This window comes from Nicotiana attenuata, unplaced genomic scaffold (assembly GCF_001879085.1).
Source record: "Nicotiana attenuata strain UT unplaced genomic scaffold, NIATTr2, whole genome shotgun sequence".
NCBI lineage: Eukaryota > Viridiplantae > Streptophyta > Magnoliopsida > Solanales > Solanaceae > Nicotiana > Nicotiana attenuata.
Window position 1 is genome coordinate 332,347 of NW_017670851.1, and position 24,351 is coordinate 356,697.

The 24,351-nt window shown below is 35.1% G+C and overlaps 2 protein-coding genes across 2 annotated transcripts; both read right to left on the minus strand.

The window, feature by feature from the left end:
- Positions 1 to 9,189: 9,189 nt before the first annotated feature.
- Positions 9,190 to 12,873, minus strand: LOC109243911 (cell division topological specificity factor homolog, chloroplastic). Its single transcript, XM_019410925.1, has 2 exons — positions 12,656 to 12,873; positions 9,190 to 10,036 (listed from the first exon to the last, which is right to left on the minus strand). Exons 1-2 carry the CDS (start codon positions 12,740 to 12,742, stop codon positions 9,416 to 9,418), a joined length of 708 nt encoding a protein of 235 aa, XP_019266470.1. The 5' UTR covers positions 12,743 to 12,873; the 3' UTR covers positions 9,190 to 9,415.
- A 9,654-nt stretch (positions 12,874 to 22,527) lies between these two features.
- LOC109243902 (putative F-box/LRR-repeat protein At3g28410) lies at positions 22,528 to 23,988 on the minus strand. Its single transcript, XM_019410916.1, has one exon. It carries the CDS (start codon positions 23,986 to 23,988, stop codon positions 22,528 to 22,530), a length of 1,461 nt encoding a protein of 486 aa, XP_019266461.1.
- Positions 23,989 to 24,351: the final 363 nt, after the last annotated feature.

Below are 24,351 nucleotides of genomic sequence, written 5' to 3' on the forward strand. Positions count from 1 at the left end.
ACCAGATCTATGGGCTATTTAGTATTTTATCTTAGGATTTTCGAATGTTAGAAATTATTTCAGAGATTCCGCATTTAAATTGCTGTTTTTATTTATTTATTTGTGAATATTCCTTTATCCATCTAGGTTATTTGGTTAAGGTTGTGTAAATGGTCGGGCTTGCCTAGCAGTGTGTTGGGCGCCATCACGACCGGGGTTGGGGTCGTGACATGGTGGTTTTCATATCCAAAAAAGATGAAAAAGTGATAAATGGATTGGTGGCAGCGTCGATGACGATGATGGCAGAAGATGGTGCTGGTTCAAAAAATGAGGAAAAAACTGCTTGGTGGCAGCGATAACGGCAGAAGATCCTAAGTTAAAACAACTGCGATAGTGGAGGAGAGGTGACTGAAGAAAGAAGAGAAAGGTGGATGGCGGCAGCAGCGGTGTCGGCGATGGCGCCAATGGTGGTGATGGGAGCAGAAGTTACGGCAAAGGAAGAATGAAGAAGAAAGAGATTTAAAAAACAACTAAAAGAATGAAGAAGAAAGAGATTTAAAAAAAGCTTTAAAAAAGTACATCTCACGCTTTAAGTGGAGGTGTATCACACACACCAAGCCATGTCAGCAAAAAGTGTCTAATAGGTATAAATTTTGAATAATATACGTGTTTAATAGGAACAAGTCTTAGATAAAGTATCCAAAAGGAAAATCCAAACAAGTTTAGGTGGCTGCGCATGATTTTGGCCAAAACTAAACTATTCCTTAGATAAAAAAATCAATGTTAAGAAATTACATTAACATTTAAAATTTTGTTTAATATTTAAAATTCTAATTCAACTAATTAAATGTTACCATAAATTTGATGGAATGTGATTTAAGTATCAATATCGACATCGATTTTTTTTTTTTTGATAGATGGGTCTAATGTATCTATCTATTCATATTTGTACTATTATAACATATGAAATTTTAACGAAATGCTGATCAATTTTTGGATAAAATCAAACTGTTATAAATAGAATTCTATTTATGGTGAATGTCCATATTTAGAGAGATTCTAGGGTTTATTACTTGGTGGCTAAGTCAACCTCTCCCCATAAATAGAGGGTTCTATTCCATTGTAATTCATCCCAAAATTCAATAAGAATTCCCTCTCTCTCTTTCTCTGCAATATTGCCCTTGTTCTTTTATTATTTTATAACACGTTAACAGCACGAGACTCTACCGTCTCAAGAAGCTCTTTGAGAAGATTAAGGTAATTTTTCTCCTCTTTTTAATTATGACTGACATTATGAAAAGAAAGTTCGTTGCTCTTGAAACTTCGGGAAGGAACTATATGACATGGGTGTTGGATGCTGAAATCCATTTAGATGCAATGAGTCTTGAAGACGCCATTAAAGACAAAACCAAAGCATCCACCCAAGACTGTGCTAAGGCCTTGATTTTCTTGCGCCATCACCTTGATGAAGGGTTGAAAATAGAATATCTCACAGTCAAAGATCCACTTGCTTTGTGGAATGGCTTAAAGGAAAGATATGACAACTTAAAGTTGGTCACCCTTCCACAAGCACGATATGATTGGGCTCATCTGAGGCTCCAAGACTTTAAGTCTGTTTCTGAATATAATTCTGCGATGTTCAGAATTGCTTCTAAATTGAAACTCTGTGGAGACACTATCACTGATTATGATATGCTTGAAAAAACGTTCACAACGTTTCATGCCTCCAATATGGTCTTGCAACAGCAGTACAGAGAGAAAGGTTTCAAGAAGTACTCTGAGCTGATTTCTCTTCTCCTTGTGGCTGAGCGAAACAATGACTTGCTCATGAGAAATCACGAAAAGCGACTCACTGGGTCTACACCATTGTCTGAAATGGATGAGGTGTATTCCCATTATGCTAAGCGTGGAAAAGGTCGTGACTCTATTCGTAGTCGTGATCGTGGTCATGGTCGTAGCCGTGGCCGTAGCCGTAGAGAAGGAAGAAATTTTCCTGGTGTTAATCATCCCCCAAAGAGAAATAACCACCAAAAGTGGAAAGGGAAAGATGAGAAGCCAAAAGCAAATGGTTCAGAAATTGAATGCTATCGTTGCGGTGGAAAAGGGCATTGGGCAAATATTTGTTGTGTACCAAGACATTTGGTTGAGCTTTATCAAGCATCTCTAATGAATAAAGGCCCTGAAGCCAATTTTGTCTCTGACAATTATTTTGACATCACCCACTTGGATGTGGCAGACTTCTTTGAGCGCCCTGATGGAAAAATAGATCACTTGATCGGTGATGGATCCGTGGTTAAAGATGATTGAGTAGTTTGATTTTTATTTTTACATATTCATAGTAGCTAATAAACATCATGTAATGATAGTTTTTTACATGAGTAGTAGTCATTAGTATCAATAGTATTATTTGTTTTATGAGATAATGTTAAAAGTTGCTTGGTTTTCCTGGATATTTAAGTGATTCCTTTGACATTAACTGTATGAGAGGATGAAAACTTAAACAACACAAACGAACGTATGTAGCTTGTCTATTTCTTTTACACACGTATTTGACTAAAATATGGCAACATGTACAGTTGTTTTAAATGTATCTCTTTCATTAAAATAACAGTTTGGTCACTACCATCCAATTTTTTTTTCAATATTTACTAGTAGTACCAAATTAGATTGTTTCTATTTTTCAATACTTAAATACTAGTATTATATTATTCTGCTTAAAACAGATAATTAGTACCAATAGCAATTCGATAGCAGTTCGGAAATATATGCTGCATTTTTAATATTTGTGTTCAAGCAAATTCTTTGTTGCTACACTTTTAATATTTGTGTTCAAGCAAATTCTTTGTAAGCCTAGTAATATGATAAAGCATCATTGACTTTTTCTTCAAGGAGGATATCAATTAAGGTTACATGTATAACTTTGAACATCTTTTTAACATATTTAATTTAGGAAGTCCTTTCGTTACTTAACCATTGAATTATTCGTTAACGTGCTAATATGACTCCAATATCTTTTCGTTTTGGAAGCAGACATGGATATCCTACAAAGCAAACTTGGATCAAATATTTATTTAATTGATTCATGTACGACACATACAATATTCAAAGAGAAGAAATATTTCTCTCATTTAAGTATGTGTAAGGCAGATGTTACTACAATTTCTGGTAGTAGTAATTTAATTGAAGGCTCTGGAAGAGCTACTATAACTCTGCCCATGGGAACAATACTTATTATAGAGAATGCAATGTTCTCCTCCAAGTCTAAGAGGAACTTGTTGAGTTTTAAAGATATCCGTCAAAATGGATATCATATTGAGACAATAGATGAGAATAATCTTGAATATCTCATCATTACCAAAAATGTCTCTGGCCAGAAAAGGGCTATTGAGAAGTTCCCATCTTTGTCTTGTGGCCTGTATTGGACAAGAATTAGTGCAATTGAGGCACATTCTATTGTAAACCAAAAGGTTACCGATTCCAATACTTTTGTACTTTGGCATGATCGATTGGGACACCCTGGATCAATTATGATGAGACGAATTATAGAAAACTCAAATGGGCATCCATTAAAGAATTTAAAGATTCTTTTAAATGATGAATTTTCTTGCACTTCTTGTTATCAAGGCAAGTTAACTATTAGACCATCACCAACAAAGGTTGGAATTGAGTCACCTGCATTTTTGGAACGTATACAAGGGGACATTTGTGGACCTATTCACCCACCTAGTGAATCGTTTAGATATTTCATGGTCTTAATAGATACATCTTCTAGATGGTCTCATATGTGCCTATTGTCATTACGCAACCTCGCGTTTGCAAAATTAATGGCACAAGTAATTCGATTACGGGCGCAATTCCTCGATAATCCAATTAAGTCTATTAGACTTGATAATGCTGGTGAGTTTTCATCCCAAGCATTTAATGATTATTGCTTATCAATTGGGATAAAAGTGGAACATCTTGTAGCTCATGTTCACACTCAAAATGGTCTTGCAGAGTCTTTAATTAAAAGTCTGCAATTGATAGCAAGACCGTTACTCATGAAAATGAGGTTACCCACTTCTGTTTGGGGTCACGCCATTTTACATGCAGCAATGCTAGTTCGTCTTAGACCGACAAATTATCATAAATATTTCCCGTTGCAATTAGTTTTGGGTCATGAACCTAATATATCCCATTTAAGAATTTTTGGATGCGCAGTATATGTGCCTGTAGCACCGCCATATCGCACCAAAATGGGTCCCCAAAGAAGGTTAGGAATATACGTTGGGTTTGAATCGCCCTCCATTATTCGCTATCTTGAAACATTAACGGGAGATTTATTTTACTGCTCGATTTGCAGATTGTCGATTCGATGAGACACTTTTCCCAAAATTAGGGGGAGAAGTTGGTGAAACCAAACGGGAAATTTTGTGGAAAAATCCATCATTATCTCATCTTGATCCACGCGCCTCAATTTGTGAAAAAGAGGTGAAAAAGATTATTCATTTGCAGAGAATAGCAAATCAAATGCCAGATGCATTTACGGATATGAAAAGGATAACAAAATCACATATCCCTGCGGAGAATGTTCCAATCCGTATTGATGTCCCTATTGGATAATCTTCTAGTGTCATAGCTATTGAGTCAAAAGCACGCCTGAAACGTGGCAGACCATTACGTTCCAAAGATCGAAATCCTAGAAAAAGGAAAATAAATGATCAAAATGACACTACGAAAGAATCTCATGAAGAAATCCACAATTTAATAAATTCTGAGATTCATGAGGAATCCACTGAGCCCGAGACTCAAGAAAATAAGGACTATCAATAAATCCAATTGATATTGAGACAAATTTGAATCGAGTGGATATAGTAGTGGATTATGTCTTTGCATTTAGTGTTGCATCTAGCATTATGCAAGAAAGTGAGGATCTTGAACCTCAATCTGTTGGAGAATGTCGACAAAGACTTGATTGGCTAAAGTGGCAAGAAGCAATCCAATCAGAGTTGAATTCACTTGCAAAACGTGAAGTTTTTGGGCCTGTAATCCAAACACCTAATGGTGTTAAGCCTGTTGGCTATAAATGGGTCTTTGTACTCAAGAGAAATGAGAAAAACGAGGTACAAAGATATAAGGCACGCCTTGTTGCACAAGGATTTTCACAAAGGCCTGGTGTCGATTATGAAGAGACATATTCACTCGTTATGGATGCTATAACGTTCCGTTATCTCATTAGTTTTGCTGTCAATGAAAAGCTTGACATGCATTTAATGGATGTGGTAACCGCCTACCTTTATGGCTCACTTGATAATGAGATATACATGAAAATTCCCGAGGGATTCAAAATGCCTAACGCAAATAATTCAAAGTCCCGGGAAATGTTTTCAATCAAATTGCAAAGATCTTTGTATGGTCTAAAGCAATCAGGACGAATGTGGTATAATCGTCTTAGTGAGTATTTATTAAAGGAAGGCTATATAAATGATTCCATTTGCCCATGTGTTTATAAAGAAAACAACATCGGAATTTGTTGTACTTGCCGTATATGTTGATGACATAAACCTTATTGGAACTCCTATAGAACTCCAAAAGGCAATTGATTATTTAAAGAAGGAATTCGAGATGAAAGATCTCGGAAAGACAAAATTATGTCTTGGTTTGCAAATTGAACATTTGGCAAACGGAATTTTTGTTCATCAATCTACCTACATAGAAAAGGTATTGAAACGGTTTTACATGGATGGAGCACATCCATTAAGTACTCCGATGGTTGTTCGATCACTTGATGTGAATAAGGATCCATTCCGACCTCAAGAAGAGAATGAAGAGCTACTTGGTCCTGAAGTACCATATCTTAGTGCAATTGGTGCACTAATGTATCTTGCCAATACTACAAGGCCTGACATAACTTTTTCAGTTAATGTCTTAGCAAGATATAGCTCTGCTCCCACAAGGAGACATTGGAATGGGATCAAACACATATTGCGGTATCTAAAAGGGACTACCGATATGGGCTTATTTTATGGCAACAATTGCAGTCCCGATCTTGTTGGTTATGCTGATGCTGGGTATTTATCTGACCCACACAAGGCTCGGTCTCAAACAGGTTATGTATTTACCTGTGGAGGCACTGCCATATCTTGGCGATCGACTAAGCAATCAATTGTGGCTACTTCATCTAATCATGCTGAGATAATTGCTATTCATGAAGCAAGTCGAGAATGTGTGTGGTTGAGGTCTATAATACATCTTATTCGAGACAAATGTGGTTTGAAATGTGACAAACTACCCACAATTTTGTATGAAGATAATGCAGCATGCATAGCTCAATTGAAGGGAGGATTCATAAAAGGAGATAGGACAAAGCACATTTCACCAAAGTTATTTTTCACACATGATCTTCAAAAGAATGGTGATATTAATGTGCAACAGATTCGTTCAAGTGATAATATGGCTGATTTGTTCACAAAATCTCTACCAACGTCAACCTTCAAGAAACAAGTTTACAAGATCGGGATGCGAGAGCTCAAGGATGTGAATTGATGCTCTCATCAGGGGGAGTTAATGCGCGTTGCACTCTTTTTCCCTTACAAGGTTTTGTCCCACTGGGTTTTCCTTGCAAGGTTTTTAACGAGGCAACCAATAGGCGCATTTCTAAACATGTGTACTCTTTTTTCTTTTCTAGAAATTTTTCCCATTGGGTTTTCTTTTAGTTAAGGTTTTAACGAGGCACATTATCTGTTGAATAGACATTCAGGGGGAGTGTTATAAATAGCCTTCTATTTATGGTGAATGTCCATATTTAGCGAGATTCTAGGGTTTCTTACTTGGTGGCTAAGTCAACCTCTCCCCATAAATAGAGGGTTCTATTCCATTGTAATTCATCCCAAAATTCAATAAGAATTCCCTCTCTCTCTCTTTCTCTGCAATATTGCTCTTGTTCTTTTATTATTTTATAACAAAAACAACGATTAATAATTTATTTTTAGTAGAATTAAAATTTGGGATCTTGAGGATTTCTATAGGGCATCGTTTCTTCCTTTATTGAGTTAGCTAAATAGGGTCAACAATTGTTAGTTTTATGATTTTATGCTTTTTATTAATCTTTTCTAATTTAAATTATGCAAAAAGTCCTAACATCTAAAATTTTAAATAAATATTATTCGGGAGAACTAGGAGTATTACGTTTTCTTTTTCGTATATTTGCAAACGACAATTTCCATATAAAAAATAAGTTTGACATTCTTTCTTCTATAGGCTCTTATCTAAGGGGAGGTTTTTATATTGTTACTATTAGGTTAGAGGTTTGTACTTAATAAAATACTTATTCTGATTATTAAATGTAGTTTCAAATATTACACAAAAATCGATGAAGAGAAAAACATTATTCAATGACAAAGAAGTTCAAAATTATCTAAATCTTCTATATTATTATAAAATCACGAAGCTCCAAATCAAGATTTCTTTAATATTAAGAAAAAATAATTAAATATTTAAATTAACTAATTAATAAAGAATTAAAATTATTTTTTTTCAAAATCTTCATATAAGTAAATTTATTTTTCAAAATGATAAAACTTTGATACATAAATTTGTTTCCACAAGAGAAGTATTTGCAATGAAACAAATACAAAAACAAAGCAAAACCATTTACAGTATAATAGTAAAAGTTAAAGTGCTAAAAATGCAAGCTTGAAGCAATAAGAATATGACAAATAATACAAAAAGTACAAAAAATATTATTATTATTATTATTATTATTATTATTTCTTCTTCTTATAACCATTTCAAATATCCCCCTATGCTTATGTTATCCTTTATAAAGTATTAACTCATATTAATTTTTTTACGATTTTATTTTATTATTTATTTATCGAGATATAAATGGGGTTAACCTCCAACATGTTCAATAACTCAATACAATAACAATAACAACAACAATAACAACATATCTAGAGTGATCTCACAAGTGAAATCTGGGAAAGGTAGGATATATGCAGACCTTACATCTATCTTGTGTGAGGTAGATAGGCTGCTTCTGATGGACCCACGACTCTCAATAACTCTAATAAACTATTTAATGATATATACGTATTTTTTCAAATTATATACTCATTAATATAGGGTACACGCGCAAAGCGCGTACCCTTAAACTAGCTAGGGTTATATGTGTGTATTTGCTTGTCCCTTTTTGCATTAGAAGACATAGACATTATTTGCAAACTAGTCTCTTCGTTCACTTTTACTTGGCAGGTATACTAAAAATAGATTTTCATTTTTACTTGTCACTTTTACGCATATCAAGAAGATAAATATTTTATCTTGTTATACCCACAATATTTATTACTCATTTTCAAATCATTTTCTCAAATCCAATAAAATATGCATCAATTAATATGGGTATCATGGTAAATTATGCACTTCATTTATTATTTCTTAAGGGACGTGAAAGGTCAAAATATGCCAAGTAAAAGTGAACAGAGGTATTAATATTTATTTCATAATTTTATCTATTATTTCAAAATTTAACTTGAAATAAGGAATTTAATATTTAAAATACATTTTAGAGGAGTATTTCCAGTTAGCTATGCAATGTATTTTGATTGGAAGATAAACTTTAACAATAACCTCATCTCATTAAAAATAAGGTAGACAAGATAAATTATTTTTAAATATGGAAAGGTATCTTTTTAAATAAATTTAAAAAAAGTGTAATGCATAAATTGGGATAACAAGAACAACATACCTGATATAATTCGACAAATGTGGTCTGAGGAGAGTAATGTGTACGCAGACCCTTACCTCTTCTTTGTAACGGTACAACAACAACATACCCAATATAATCCCATAAGTTGGGCCTGGGGAGGGTAATGCGTATGCAGACCTTACCCCTACCTGGAGAGGTAGAAGATTCTTTGTAACGGTAGAGAGGCTATTTGCGATAGACCCTCGGCTCTTAATGCTACAAGCCAAACGTTGCGTGATAGCTTGTTTCTCGATTAAATACCGTATCATTATCTAGTTTTCTTTTGTCTATATGGAAAAAACCAGGTGAGAAAACCTTGAAATACACTATGCCGTAATAATTATTTTATGTGATGCTTCTTCAAACCATATATCACGTAAAAGAATGTTGCATATTATCCTTGTTAGCAAACCACTTTTGTCTATAATCTCTATTTCTCCAGTATAAACAAAAATCAATTACTTGAGACTGGTACATGGAGGAACAGATTGTTACAAAAGTCACTCAGATTATAACCATAACTAGCAAATTCATCAATGATCAAACACTTCCAAATGAGATTTTCAGATATTTACAGCACTCTTAAGTTGATGGACAATATATTTGGAGGACCACCTACTAGTATGTTTACAAAGGGAAAAATTATTAATGCCAGAAAAACAAGACATTACAATCCTCTTCCTGTTAGGCAAAGGATATGACCAGGTTTCACAAATCAAAGTCATTGAACTTCTCATTTGGAATATAGAAATCAAACTTGACATCAACTGAACCAGAACTATCTCCAGTGTCTTTGTACTCGACATTAGTTATCGTTCCAGTTGGATCCTCTTCTTGGTATTCTGATTTTACCCGTCTGACTGGCACTGTGACAGAGTAAATCGTCCCTAGATCTGGATCCGTCGAGACACTCAACTGTACTTTATCCTGTGATTCTATTTCCACAAAATCAGAGAGAGCACTAACGACGTTGCTTACAATCTTCTGTTTTGCCTCATCGCTGACAGCGCATCTATCAGAGAAGAGAATCATCTTCAGGCGCTGCTTAGCAATATTAGCAGCACTAGAATTACTTGCTGAAGGGGATGGTGGAAACATTATCTTCCAAGCCAAGTTTAGGCGCTCAAAAAAGCTCATGTTGATAGCACTGAGGAGTAAATTATCAAATTCTTGGCTGATGGAACTTGTCGATAATTTATATTCTCCAAGGATCCCAAAAGGCCTCCTTGCTTGGCACCGCAAACTATGGCCATCAGATGCTACACGAGACCATCTAGGCAACACCTCAGTAGCACTAGATCCACCATTAAGGAAGGGACTAAAATCTACCTGCGATGTGCAAGAAATTCTTTTTCATTGTGGTCATGAATCATGATACAAACAGTGGGAGAACATGAACACAAAAAGTTAGGTACATCTTATGAAATTGGTTAGAAGATCTTAGGATGCATGCACTTTCCTACATATTGCACTTCACAGCTTGTACAACCATTATTTCTCAATGCTTACAAATTTTATGGACAAGATTGAAGTAACTGAAGTAATAAAACAAAGATAGAGATGCAGACATTAGAATCTATATCCGAGTAGCAGTACATAGTATACCTATAAGCCAATATTCGGAGGTACCATTCAAACTATAAAGATATAGAGGATGCACTTAAAAGGACATCGGCATAAAATCTTAATTGGGAGTAAACCTAACCATCTTCTGCTTCTCTCATCGTCTCAAGAAAACACAGATTTACTTTTGAAGCAAACAATAAGTTCAGGTGAATCAATAAATGCTTATATTGAATAAGCATATCTAATTAAAACTTGGAGATCAAGTAAACACTATTTGTTTCACACACACACAAATGATGCAAACATCGTCTCAAGAAAACACAGATTTACTTTTGAAGCAAACAATAAGTTCAGGTGAATCAATAAATGCTTATATGGAATAAGCATATCTAATTAAAACTTGGAGCTCAAGTAAACACTATTTGTTTCGCACAGACACAAATGATGCAAACATATAAAGGTGAATATTTTACACCTTCAGCTCATCAGGGTCCATCTTGGGCATAGCATCTCACACCTAGGGTTCGAAGATCCAAAAGAGGGCAAAGGAAAGTCGATAATGAACTAAAACTAGCAATCAAGGCAGCAACTTGCAGGCACCAATCGACGTGCTACCAGGGAGAATAAACCAGACCAGCCGAACTTGTGAATCACATCATAGGGCACAGTTAATCAATTCAACCATCCAAGAAGAGGAGACAGGGAACCAATGATTCAAGCACGACCTAATCAGCTACTCTAGTATGCCGTAAACACAAATATTCGGCACTAGAAGTCCCAACCCAATCCAATCCTCAACTTTGTAGTTATAGGGACAAGCATAGGTGTTATGAAGAGGTCTCGACCAATAAGATCAAAACTACATATTTAGGCCTGTCTAAGTGCCTACCGATCTACAGAGTACAGGTAATATGTCCATTTATCCGTTTTCTATTCATATCAGTATGAAGTATAAAGTAATATTATTCCTTATTAATAAAATATAAAGTAATATTATTTTATCATGCTGTGAAAGCTAAAGTAATTATATGATTAACATGCTTATTACCCTTGCAATTCACACACAGCCAGCTGATCATTGTTACTTCTGGAAGCACTATGGACCAGTTGCATTACAATCTGTGTAATAAGTAGTAACTACATGCCTATAGCAAAATCCAATACCAAAAAGTATTGGTTGGTTTATATGTAATGCTAACATGATCAGGAGTAAAACAATAGAAGTAAAGGCATCAAATTCACGTAGAAACGTGTTACTAATTGTTAAAAGATGCAATAACTAACCAAACTTGCTAACAGCGCAAGCACAAGAGGACTCATGCATTAAGGTAATAGGTAAATTTCCATGCGTCCTAAACAGAACGAACATCATCTCAAGAAACTAGCCTGACTATGTGTATCTAATTCAGCTCTACTAAACAGGTAGTGCAAGGAGATAGATTTAAAGCATGAGTGCAGATAAACAATAAGATGTTATCTAGAGCAGATGTCTACTTCCAGTTCCCCCTTGAAAATTTTAGCAAAAATCCGAAGAGCATTTATGCTCGTCAAAGTACTAAGAATGGCGACAGTGCAAAAATAAGAAGGAAGTTAAAATAAGAGCACTTTAAGAAGAATACGTAAAGTATTCCACATTGGTTGAGGGAAAGAGCTGTTGACTCTTTTGTATTTTAAATCAAGCATAATTCGAATAATAATGGCTTATTGTCTCGTTATATGGCCTTGGGCAAATCTCGCCTCACCAACTCAAGGTTCATCCTTTTTGTATCAGGGGCTGAAGGTTTATTTTCTTAACATGGTATTATTATTGGTTTACCCAATGGCCCCCATATTACGTTGTCGACGTACCAGATTCCCGACCCTGGATGTCACAAGGTGTGTGTAAAGTGTGCTACAGGCTACATTGGTTGAGGGAATTGGTTGTTGTCTCATTCAGTCTTGGACAATCTTCACCTCGTGAGCTAACTTTTAATGTTGAATTAGACCAAGGTTCATTTCCTTAACCAAAAGAAAATGTTGAATTGGATAAAAGGCATGATTAAGCTAGTGCCTATCAACTCTTGTTTAAAAGGAGGAAAATGAATTAAAATAATTTTGTCACACTCATAAACCATACTGGAACTATTATTATCCAAATACTCACACACCATAACATGTTGACCATTACTTGCACTTCAATTACTAAAGCAGATCCAGGATTATAAGTCAGTGTTGTCAAGTACCTACCACCAAACTCACAAATTCGTGAAAATGGGTTCAAACTAGGTATAAATATATACTTATACACAAATTGAGAAATACACAACAAACAATTTACAAAGAATTGGCAAATTATAAAAATGTTAAAGCTATGAATTAGGAAAAGGGGGTAAAAAGACAAACCTTAGAAGGAGGTAGAGAAGTCCGAAGAGGATTCTTGGGGTATGGAACCAATGTTGCGGAGACCCTTAAATCTCCTGATAATGCCATTTTTACTGATTGTTGTATTCTCCTTTACGCTCTTTCTACTTCGCTCTTTCTGTGTTAGGGTTGGAAAATGGCAATTTCAGGTGCTTCCAATCGGGTGTCGGGACCATACAGTAGAGCTCACCCCAACCCTACTCCACTCTTTATTACGACGTCGTTGTAATATATGTGTTGCAATTTCTTTTTTCGTTTTTCTTGGGCTATTATTAAGTAGAGAAATTCTTTCGAAGAAAAAAGAGATAAAAAGTGTTTTGATCGTTTAGTTGATGGATTAGATTAACTAATCCCAACATAAGATAATATAGCGTTTGATTAGCGGCACTCAAAAAATAATCGTTGCATAACTATTACGTTTGGTACGCGATATTGAGTAATACTCGCATTAAGTTAAGTAAAATATGTGTATTATAATGCGAAATAAGATTGTGTTGTTATAAATAAAGTGAATGTATATGGATGTTCAATTAATCCATCCATACATTCTATACAATGTGCTACTTGGATAGATGCACCTATTAATTCCTGGGATGTATCTAGTGAGTTTTTGGTGTATCTTGTATAGTATAAATAGGACATTCTTTGCCTATGGAAGAAGATACAAGAAACACACTTGAATGAGATAACTTTTACATTCTCCTCCTATACATCTTGTCTCTACTACTATATTGTTCTATTTTGCTCTCATTTCTTAACACGTTATCAGCACGAGGTTCTAACCAACTGAGGTTATCTGCTTCATCAGAATTTTATCTTCTTCCTAAAAGAGGTAGTCAGTTTCTTTTCCAATTCAGGTATACATTCCTATATTTATAACGTTTCTATTAGGATCTTCTTTAACCTGCAATTTAATTACCATATGCATAACTTGTTTTGAATATGATTATAATAATTGCATTGGTATGAAAACAATAAGTTTCGGTTAAATTGTTATTTCATTATACAAACTACAAAAGTTTAATCCTACACATAAATATATAAGTATTAAAATTGAATCACAATAATTAGACTAATTAAGTCCACATCCAAATATTCTAACAGAATATGCATTTAGAAGGAATTCTTGCAAAATTTTCGAAAAGTTTAAATGTGTCTTCAATAAATTTATCACCTAAATGTACAAACTAATTAATGACTTTAAGATTAACGACTTAACTATTAGATGAATCGTATTGAATGTTGAAACTTGTTAGAATTGATATCATCTAGTTTTATGCCTACTTAGCTTATTGAAACGTATTCTAAGTAGAACAAAATTATACTAGTACATATTAATTCAACTTATTTATTCTATGGAATTACACTTACATGTCTAAAGTTTTTGTGGGTAATATTAAACACTAAATTATCATTGCACTGCACATAATTATTTGTTTGATAATTATACATATAGAATATTTATACACGATTATGTACTGCACTAGATTTTTCATTGATAATAATATTTTTCATTCTAATTCGCTTATTTCTATGATAGTTTTCACTATGTCGAATTTGTCAAAGCTTGAATTTAGGCGCTTGACATCTCTGGAAATAACTATTTGCCATGGGTACTTGATGCTGAAATTCACCTTGACACTAAAGGTCTTGGTGACACTATTATAGAAGGAAATGAAGCATCAAGTCATGATAAGGCGAAAGCCATGGTTTTCCTTCGCCATCATCTCGATGAAGGGTTGAAAAGTGAATATTTAACCTTGAATGATCAATTTTAATTATGGACTAATTTGAAGGAACGATATGACCACCTAAAGGCCACGGTATTGCCAAGAGCTCGTCATGAGTGGATGCACTTACGGCTACAAGATTATAAGACCATAAGTGAATATAATTCTGCTTTATATAGAATAATTTCCCAACTAAAATTTTGTGGGGAACCTATGAATGATGAGGACATGCTGGAAAAGACTCTTTCCATTTTTCACGCCTCAAATATGGTGTTACAGCAACAATACCGTGAAAAGGGCTTTAAGAAATATTCTGAGTTAATTTCATGCCTTTTGGTGGCTGAACAACATAATGCCCTTTTAATGAAAAATCATGAAGTCCGCCCCACTGGATCAGCTCTATTTCCAGAAGCGAATCTGGGAATAATAGATCCAAAGTCTGAAAAAAGATAAAATAATTATCGTGGCCGTATAAATATACGTGGGCGTGACAAGGGGAGAAATAATAATCGCCAAGGTGGTGGTCGTTATAAACAAGAGAACAATAAGGGTTCTCAGAGTAAACCTTCAAAAGGCAAAGGTAATGTTTGCTACCGATGTGGTATGAAAAATCATTGGGCACGAATTTGTCGTACACCTGAATATTTGTCAAACTTTATCAACATCTATAAAAGGGAAACAAAATAAAGTTGAGACTCACTTGATTTTTCAAAATGATGTTGAGGTGGGTCCTATGAATAATCATGATAAAGTTGAAGCAAACCTTGCCTATAAAGATGATATTTTTGAAGGCCTTGCAGATATTGCTCATTTAGAAGCTGGAGACTTCTTTGAGCATCATAACTGAAGACTTATTATTGGAAAAAATTATAAGAATAAATGTATTTCTTTTCATGAAGTTCATATTTTGAATAAAACTTTTTATGTTGTCAGTATTTAATTTTATAAATGTAGTTTCTTTTGTTCTTAAATTTTTCAATATTACTTATGATGTATTTATTCTTCTTCTTGAAGAATATGAAAACTTCCCAGCCTTCAGTTGGCCGTGTGAATAATAAAGAAGAAATATGTCTTCTGGATAGTGCTACGACGCACGCCATATTAAGAGATAAGAGATATTTATCTTATTTAATTATAAAAGAAGCCAATATCATAACAATACCTGGTAGTACAAAATTAATTGGGGGCTCTGGAAGAGCGATTGTATTACTACCAGGAGGAATTATATTGGCTGTTAATGATGCATTATATTGTAGTAGGTCTCAAAGAAACTTGTTGAGTTTCAAAAATATTCGCCAAAATGGCTATCATATTGAGACCACCAATGAAAGAAAGGTTGAATACCTTTATATTACTACAATAAAAGCGGAAAAGAAGTATGTGCTTGAAAAGCTTCACGCATTTTTCTCCGGTTTATACTACACTAATATTAGTATAGTTGAATCACATGCCATAGTAACAAGGAGTTTACTAGTGATTTTATTATTTTGCATGACCGGCTAGGCCATCCCAGTTATAATATGATGCGCAAAATAATTGAGAATTCACATGGTCATTCATTGAAGAACCAGAAGATTCTTCAAACCAAAGAATTCTCTTGTGCTGCATGTTCTCAAGGAAAATTGATTATTAGACCATCAGTAATTAAAGTTGGAGTTGAATCTCCTGCATTTTTGGAACGTATACAGGGTGATATATGTGGGCTCATACACCCTCCATGTGGACCATTCAGATAGTATATGGTTTTGATAGATGCATCCACAAGATGGTCACATGTGTGATTGTTATCAACCAGCAATTTGGCCTTTGCGAGGTTACTAGCTCAATTAATAAGATTAAGAGCACAGTTTACAGATTATGCAATTAAGACACTTCGTCTTGATAATGCTGGTAAATTTACGTCCCAGGCCTTTAGTGATTATTGCATATCAACTGGGATAACAATTGAGCATCCAGTTGCTCATATTCATACTCAAAATGGTCTAGCGGAATCATCGATGAAACGCCTCCAATTAATTGCTAGACCAATGCTTATGAGAACAAAACTTCCCATTTCGGCATGGCGCCGTGCTATTTTGCATGCAGCAGCTCTTGTGCGGATCAGACCCGCAAGTTATCATAAAGTCTCCCCAATACAATTGACTTTTGGTCAGTAGCCAAATATTTTCCATCTTAGAATATCTGGATACGCAGTATATGTTCCAATTGCTCCACCACAACGCACAAAGATAAGACCCCAAAGAAGATTGGGGATATATGTTGAATCTCCTTCTATTATAAAATATTTGGAACCTATAATTGGAGATTTATTTACGGCAAGATTTGTCGATTGTCATTTTGATGAGTCAGTATACCCAATATTAGGGGGAGAAAATAAGCAGCTGCAAAAGGAGATAGATTAGAATGCATTATCACTATCTCATTTAGATCCTCGAACAAATCAATGTGAACACGAGGTTCAAAAGATAATTTATTTGCAAAATATTGCAAATCAACTACCTGATGCATTCACTAACCTACCAAGGGTGACTAAGTCACATATTCCAGCTGCTAATGCTTCTATTCGAGTTGATGTCCCGGTTGGACAATCTATAAATGCAAATGAGTCTAAGCCTCGCTTGAAACGTGGTAGACCAATTGGTTCCAAAGATAAAAATCCTCGAAAGCAAAAAGGAGCAAATGATCTAGGAGATCATAATATGGAGGTAATTGCTCAAAAAGAGCCATATGACATAACAAATGATAAGACTTCGGAGGAGGTCCAGGTACCTGAAAATAATAAGAATGAGAGATCTCAACAAGTTATGTCTCTACGGCAAAAAGCTGGAACCGAAATAATATTATTGTCGACAATATTTTTGCTTATAATGTTGCTATTGAAATAATGCAACAAGATGAGGATCTTGAACCAAGATCTATTTGATGAATGTAGACAGAGAAATGATGGGCAAAAATGGAAAGACGCTATCCAGGCAGATCTAGCGTCACTTGAAAAACGTGAAGTATTCGGACGCACAGTCCGAACACCTAAAGGAATAAAGCCAATGGGATACAAATGGGTTTTTGTGCGAAAACGAAATGATAAAAATGAAGTCGTTAGATATAAAGCACGACTTATGGCACAAGGATTTTCGCAAAGACCTGGCATTAATTATATGGAGACATATTCTCCTGTGGTGGATGCAATCACTTTCAGGTATCTTATAAATTTGGCAGTCCATGAAAGACTTGATATGCGTCTAATGGATGTTGTCACATCCTATTTGTATGGCACATTAGACAACGAAATTTATATGAAAATTCCCGAAGGGCTCAAAGTTCCTGAAACTAATAAAAGTTTTCGGAAAACTTGTTCAATAATGCTTCGAAAATCCTTATATGGATTGAAACAATCAGGGCGAATGTGGTATAATCGCCTGAGTGAGTATTTGCTGAAAGAAGGGTATAAGAATGATCCAATTTGTCCTTTTGTATTTATAAGAAGGTCTGGATCTGAATTTGTTATAATCGATGTGTATGTTGATGATCTAAATATCATTGGAACTCCTGCGGAACTTCCAAAAGGAGTAGATTGTTTGAAGAAAGAGTTTGAAATGAAAGATCTTGGAAAGACAAAATTTTGTCTTGGTCTACAAATTGAGCATATGAAAGATGGAATATTTGTCCATCAATCAACTTATACCAAAAAGATCCTAAAGCGTTTTTATATGGATAAAACACATCCATTGAGTACCCCGATGGTTGTGAGATCACTTGATATAAATAAAGATCCATTACGACCTCATGAAAATGATGGAGAGCTTCTTGGTGATGAAACTCCATATCTTAGTGGAATTGGGGCACTAATGTATCTTGCAAATAATACTCGGCCAGATATAACTCTTGCAGTAAGTTTATTAGCAAGATTTAGTTCCTTTCCAACAACAAGACACTGGTATGGTGTTAAACATATTTTTAGATACCTCCGAGGGACTATTGATATGAGATTATTTTATTCTTATGAATCAGATTCACAGTTGATTGGTTATGCAGATGCAGGTTATTTGTCTGACCCACATAAAGTCCGATCTCAAACAGGCTATCTATTTACTTGTGAGGGGTACAACTATTTCATGGCGTTCAACAAAATAAACTTTAGCTGCTACATCTTCCAATCATGTAGAGATAATAGCTATTCATGAAGCTAGTCGAGAATGTGTATGGTTGAGATCAGTGACTCATCATATTCAACAATTGTGTGGTCTTTCTTAGAAAACGATGATTCCAATGATATTGTATGAAGACAATGATGCTTGCATAGTTCAACTTAAAGGAGGATATATCAAAGGAGACAGAACAAAGCACATTTCACCAAAGTTCTTTTTCACACACGATCTTCAGCAAAATGGTGAGATAGATGTTCAACAAATCCGTTCAAGTGACAATCTAGTAGATTTATTCACTAAGGCATTGCCAACATCAACATTTGAGAAGCTGAGACATAAGATTGGAATACGTCGTCTCTGAGATATCAAATAAAGCTTTCATCAGGGGAAGTATAATACGCGCTGTACTCTTTTTTCCTTAACCAAGGTTTTGTCCCAAGAGGGTTTTCCTGGTAAGGTTCTTAATGAGGCAGCACTCAATGTGTATTACAAATGTGTGTACTCTTTTTCCTTCACTGGGCTTTTTCTCGTTGGAATTTTTCTAGTAAGGTTTTAACGAGACACATTATCTTTCAAATGAACATCCAAGGGGGAGTGTCATAAATAAAGTGAATGTATATGGATGTTCATTTAATCCATCCATACATTCTATACAATGTACTACTTGGATAGATGCACCTATTAATTCCTAGGATGTATCTAGTGAGTTTTGGGTGTATCTTGTATAGTATAAATAGGACATTCTTTGCTTATGGAAGAAGATACAAGAAACACACTTGAATAAGATAACTTCTACATTCTCCTCCTATACATCTTGTCTCTATTACTATATTGTTCTATTTTGCTCTTTTTTTTAACATGTGTATAGCAATGTGATATTAATTATTTAAAGATGAAAAGGCCTCTTTAACTCATGTAGAAGAAACCTCTCTTTATTAGTCATCGTTCCTTCACCAATAATCACTGCATAAACAATTGATATACTCATATTATGATTTATGCATAACTAGGATGTCACCAAACAACGCCGTACAGTCTCTATTTTAGACAAATGGATATTTTTATTCAATTTTAGAAGTAGACGTACTTATGATACACGTTTGTCGTTTGAATTTTTGGCTTTAACTTCTGGATGAACGTGCCCTCTAGCTTACGGAACAACAAAATTTCTCATCAAATTGAAAGTCTTGTGGAAAATCATTGTTATAAAATGGAAGAAATAATGAAACATAGTATCAGTTGCTACTAATATTTACTCTAAATTATACGAAGGGAGAAAATACAACCCAAGACAAAAATAAGCAACATATTCAAAAGTAGCAAAGGCAAATAGATCTTTTTCTTTTTTAATAATAGTGGTGTCTGAGCCAGCTTGCGCGCATGTCGACTAATTCCATGGGATACCTGTCACCTCCCATCAGCAACAAGTACCAAAATAGATCTTAAGCTTTCATAAAATCTTTGAATCATCTCCAACACCCAAAGCTAAACTAAAAACTCTTCAACAGAGATCACCTATATAACCAAAATATGAAATTTAACATCGTTAAAGATCAACATGGACTATAACATAGTTATCATAATATTATAATCATAGAAGAAAAGCATTCACCTAATTGATGGTTTCAGGTTGCTAATTTTGTAGGGTAGCTGCTACCTTTCACCAGTACAGGTACCGAATAACTCGTACTAGTAATTCAACATTGAGAAGCTCCTAACAAATGCGAAGTCCTGCAGTCACCTGTTAGTTGAGAAATATAGTCAAATATAGTTCAGGAAGACGTCCAATATTGCATATTCTACAGCTTAAATCCAAACAATTGCTTTCACCAGAGGAACAATGAAGTAAAGGAGCAATGTCATATGCTCAATATTCAAGTAATTGCAACAACATATGTTTAGTGGGAAAATAAAGATATTAAACCATCAGCCTGGCCGCTATGGCAGTAAAGTGCCTATACTTTGGATCTGTCAAACAGTCAAAGTATTCGATTTGGCAGATTCTGATAAAGATACGAGAAATTCGCAAAGTGCAGCTATCTATAGCTGCTGTCCTGAGTCACGCGCTTCTACGTGGCCTATGAATGTTTTGCATCCCAAGAAGAAGGCCACGATTGCAGCCCTTAGGCCCATGATCGCGATTTTTTAAGCTAAGTGTACTGCCTCAGCAGCGCCATATGGCGGAGAGGTAATAGGCAGCAGGTTTTGTATGTAAATTTTGATATAGAAAGCTTTTGCTTCTAATTCTACTGTGGGTGGGATTATCAAAAATTGAGATCTGAATTACCCTTAAAGGAGGTAAACTGCTGAAGTTACTAGCCTTATTGCAGCTATGAACTTCCAGCCAAAGCAAGGGAGTGACAAAGCCTAGTGATTTACTGCCACAAACTTTTCGACATGAAACACTCGAGTTGAGAGCATCTCAAAAGAAGTAAAACTGAAGTTCCTAGGTTAATGTTGAGTAAAAGAAACATACCACGCCATAGTTATGTCTAATCACCTTAGGGCTAGTGTGCCACACCAAGTTGAGTACCAAAGATATATTATGTATACTGCTCCAGTGGGGAGTGCTAGAAAGAATGTGAATAGTATCTCAAAAGAGAAGGGTCGCTCATTGATCAAACGCGACTTTTTCCTCCACTTTATTAAGTCATCCTCTAGTGGGCTGCTAATAAAGAGCTCGTAAAAGGGGTTGGACTTGCGCACACAAGAATTGAGCCTAAAGGCAAAAGAGATGGATTTGCTCCCTCGTGCGTGAGAGATAAACATGAGCCTCAATCCAAGGCAACAAAACATTTTCGTTTATTTCCTTATTAGTTTTTGTTGTTTCTGCTCGTAGTTTATACTGGAAGAGCTTGTATCAAAGCCTGGGCATACGCTACTATTGGTGAAATATCCTTAAGAACAATGTCTATAACACGCCTCAAGCTTCAATAACTAATGTGATTCTCCAACAGAGAATGACAAGTGATGATGGTTCATTCGTCGAGCTGCAACAAATGCAAATGAGCATATACTGAATAATGTAGCTCTGACAGAAGTGCTAGAGCTTAATTCTCTTAACCTCTAAAAGCAGTGGAACCAGTTCAGAGAGCTCCATTGTTTGCTAAGGCTTGATTTCAGTATAGATAGGAGGTAATAGCTCCTGTCTGAGGCACATGCAGCATTATGGCATTGGGTTCATTTGAACTCAATACTTTTGACGGAGCATAAATCTGGATCCACTCCTTACCACCAGTATAAACTTTGTCATGTTGAAAGGAACAACAGAACTTTCAAGCACATACATCGACTAAGAGTAGATGGGAAGTTAGCCCTCGTTTAGGCCTTCCACGGCCCGTTCTCAGAACTTACTTTGCTTTGGCAGCAGGGGCGGATATTGTGAATAACGGCTTACACACTATACATGTGTGTCAGAAGACTCACTAAATAAGTAAAAATAATAGATTTCGAACCAGGGAAATTAGACAGGATGTAGTATAATTCTAAATTCGAACTCATAAACTTCAAATCTTGGATTCGCCTATGTTTGGCAGGGTCTGTGCTGCGTCTTCCAAAATGCTACTCTCTACTTCAACAGAATCATAGAACATATTACTTAAAAAACAAATAGTTACCATAACATGGGAAAACAAAAAGCAGTGCTAAATAATTTTACATTCCCATCAAATAAGAAAAGATGCAAACTACATGCAGCATAAATTTTCTTCTACAGCAGTACACATAATTTGATGCCAAAAGCTGATATTCTTAACAGACAAGTACCAAACACAATGTATCAAGTCATCTACTGAACATCATTGACAAGTCAAAGAATTTGCACAGCAAACATATTATCTCCATGCATTGATATTTACAGGGATTACATCATATTTGACAAAAGACTTTCTTTAAGAAAACTTAAATGCGACTTAAATCTGAGTATCTACAACCTGTTCTGAAAATATATTTAGTACATTCAATTTGCGATAGAGAGAAACTACCTCCAATATAATGAAAAACGAATTCTCCTCCTCTCGTTATGTTCCACAGGCTGCCGCCTCAAGTCTTCTAGATCAAACTTATGAACTCGCAAATCCTTTAGTTGATATTGCCAAGGGTTAGAATGACTTGAATTCTTCATATACATTAAAAGATTGTTGAAATATGTAATCATTTGCTTAGTTGAGAATAAGTTGAGTTTCCTAGGATGACAACTCCATAGTAAAGCATCCGCGAAACTTGGGCATTTCAATGACCCAATTAAATGCACATTTAACACATCAACTTGGGGGATAGCAAATATTCCGCGGCAAGGATCCCAATTTTCCAAGTCGATTTTAATGCAGCTGGGAAAATGAAGGGTAACATGAGACCAAGAGTTCGAGTTAAATAGAAATTTCCTCAATTTACGAAACCATAAATCACTTATATTCTCGCGGCTATATAATTCTAGTCGCGAGTGCTTCAATGGACCAAATGTTTTTGCAGTTTTAAGCACAGGAATTTCATTCCCGACACAGTCAAGTGATTCCAAATTTGGAGCATCAATCACCGTTGTGCCACTACAACAACGAATCTCCAAGTTCTTAAGAGATTGACTCTCGCAAACTTTAAACTTTTCTAACCCTTTACTAACGATGTTATCTAACATCAAACTCTCAAGGAATTGACATCTAGAAGTTAATTGCGCGAGAAATCCATCAGATATCCTCACAGACGATAACTTTAAAGATTTCAGATTCTGACATGCACCAATATCCAACATAAGGGTCTTTTCCGCAAGACCACAACAAACTAAGTGTTCAAGAGTTGGTGCTTGAATTTCGATTGGCTGTTTTTCATCGATATGAATGGAAACCATCTTGATCTTTTGAAGATTCCGCAACTCAATCTTTTTCAACCCAATACAATGCTTAATAGTGAAACTAACAATCATGGGACAAGTAGCAACCAGAGTCTGAAGCATGTTGTCGTTTAAACAAACACCTAATAGACAAAGCTCTCTCAAAGAATCGCAATAATTGGTCACGTAACCACTAGATAACGAAAGTTGCATGAGATCACAATCCTTCAAAACCAATTTTCTTAAAGATTTTGCGCTCAAGATAGTGAAAACATGAGGCAAGGGGTACAATGTACGCCCAAAGTCAACATATCCAAACTCGAGATGGTTTACACCATTTTGAAGAGCGATCCTAAGCCACTTATCAATCAGGGGAACAACTTCATCAGAACCGAAAGTAGATAAATTAAACTTCTCTATAGGGATCTTTTTGTCCCTATATCTATCCAAGATTTCATCCACTTCTTTTATGAGTTTGAAATTATAAACACTGAATTCCAAATTGGGATGTGTTAACCAAGCTTGTAACCATGATTTGGAGAGAATGGTCAATCGAGCTGCTTCTTTATAGCCAATGTGGGACAGTACAGTGTGAATAAGACAATCAGGCAACATGTCTGCTAACGTTGTTTGGGGCTTGGAAGATGCTACGATCATGTAAAATCTTCAAAGTAAGATGTGATACTTAGAATATATTTAAGGTTTTCGGAATAAGTCCTACTTCTAGGAGGAAAAGTGATGAAAACCCTAAATCTTGTAGGAATTGAAGTAGCACATAATTAAAATCCTATACGCACAAAAAAAAAATTATTATAAATTCTTCACGATCTCAACAAATTCTCCACAACTCTTATATATAATAGTGCTAAACCTATTTTGACCAGAATTTAGAAAAACTTATTCGTATATAATTTTGACTATAAATTCTAATTAAAGATAACTTAAATAAATTTACGAAAACTAAATTCTAAACAATTT

Coding starts and splice junctions, on each gene's coding strand:
- LOC109243911 (XM_019410925.1), bottom strand. CDS start 12,742: ATGGCATTATCAGGAGATTTAAGGGTCTCCGCAACATTGGTTCCATAC. Junction 10,037..12,655: donor CTTCTCTACCTCCTTCTAAG/GTTTGTCTTTTT, acceptor TGCACATCGCAG/GTAGATTTTAGTCCCTTCCT.
- LOC109243902 (XM_019410916.1), bottom strand. CDS start 23,988: ATGTTGCCTGATTGTCTTATTCACACTGTACTGTCCCACATTGGCTAT.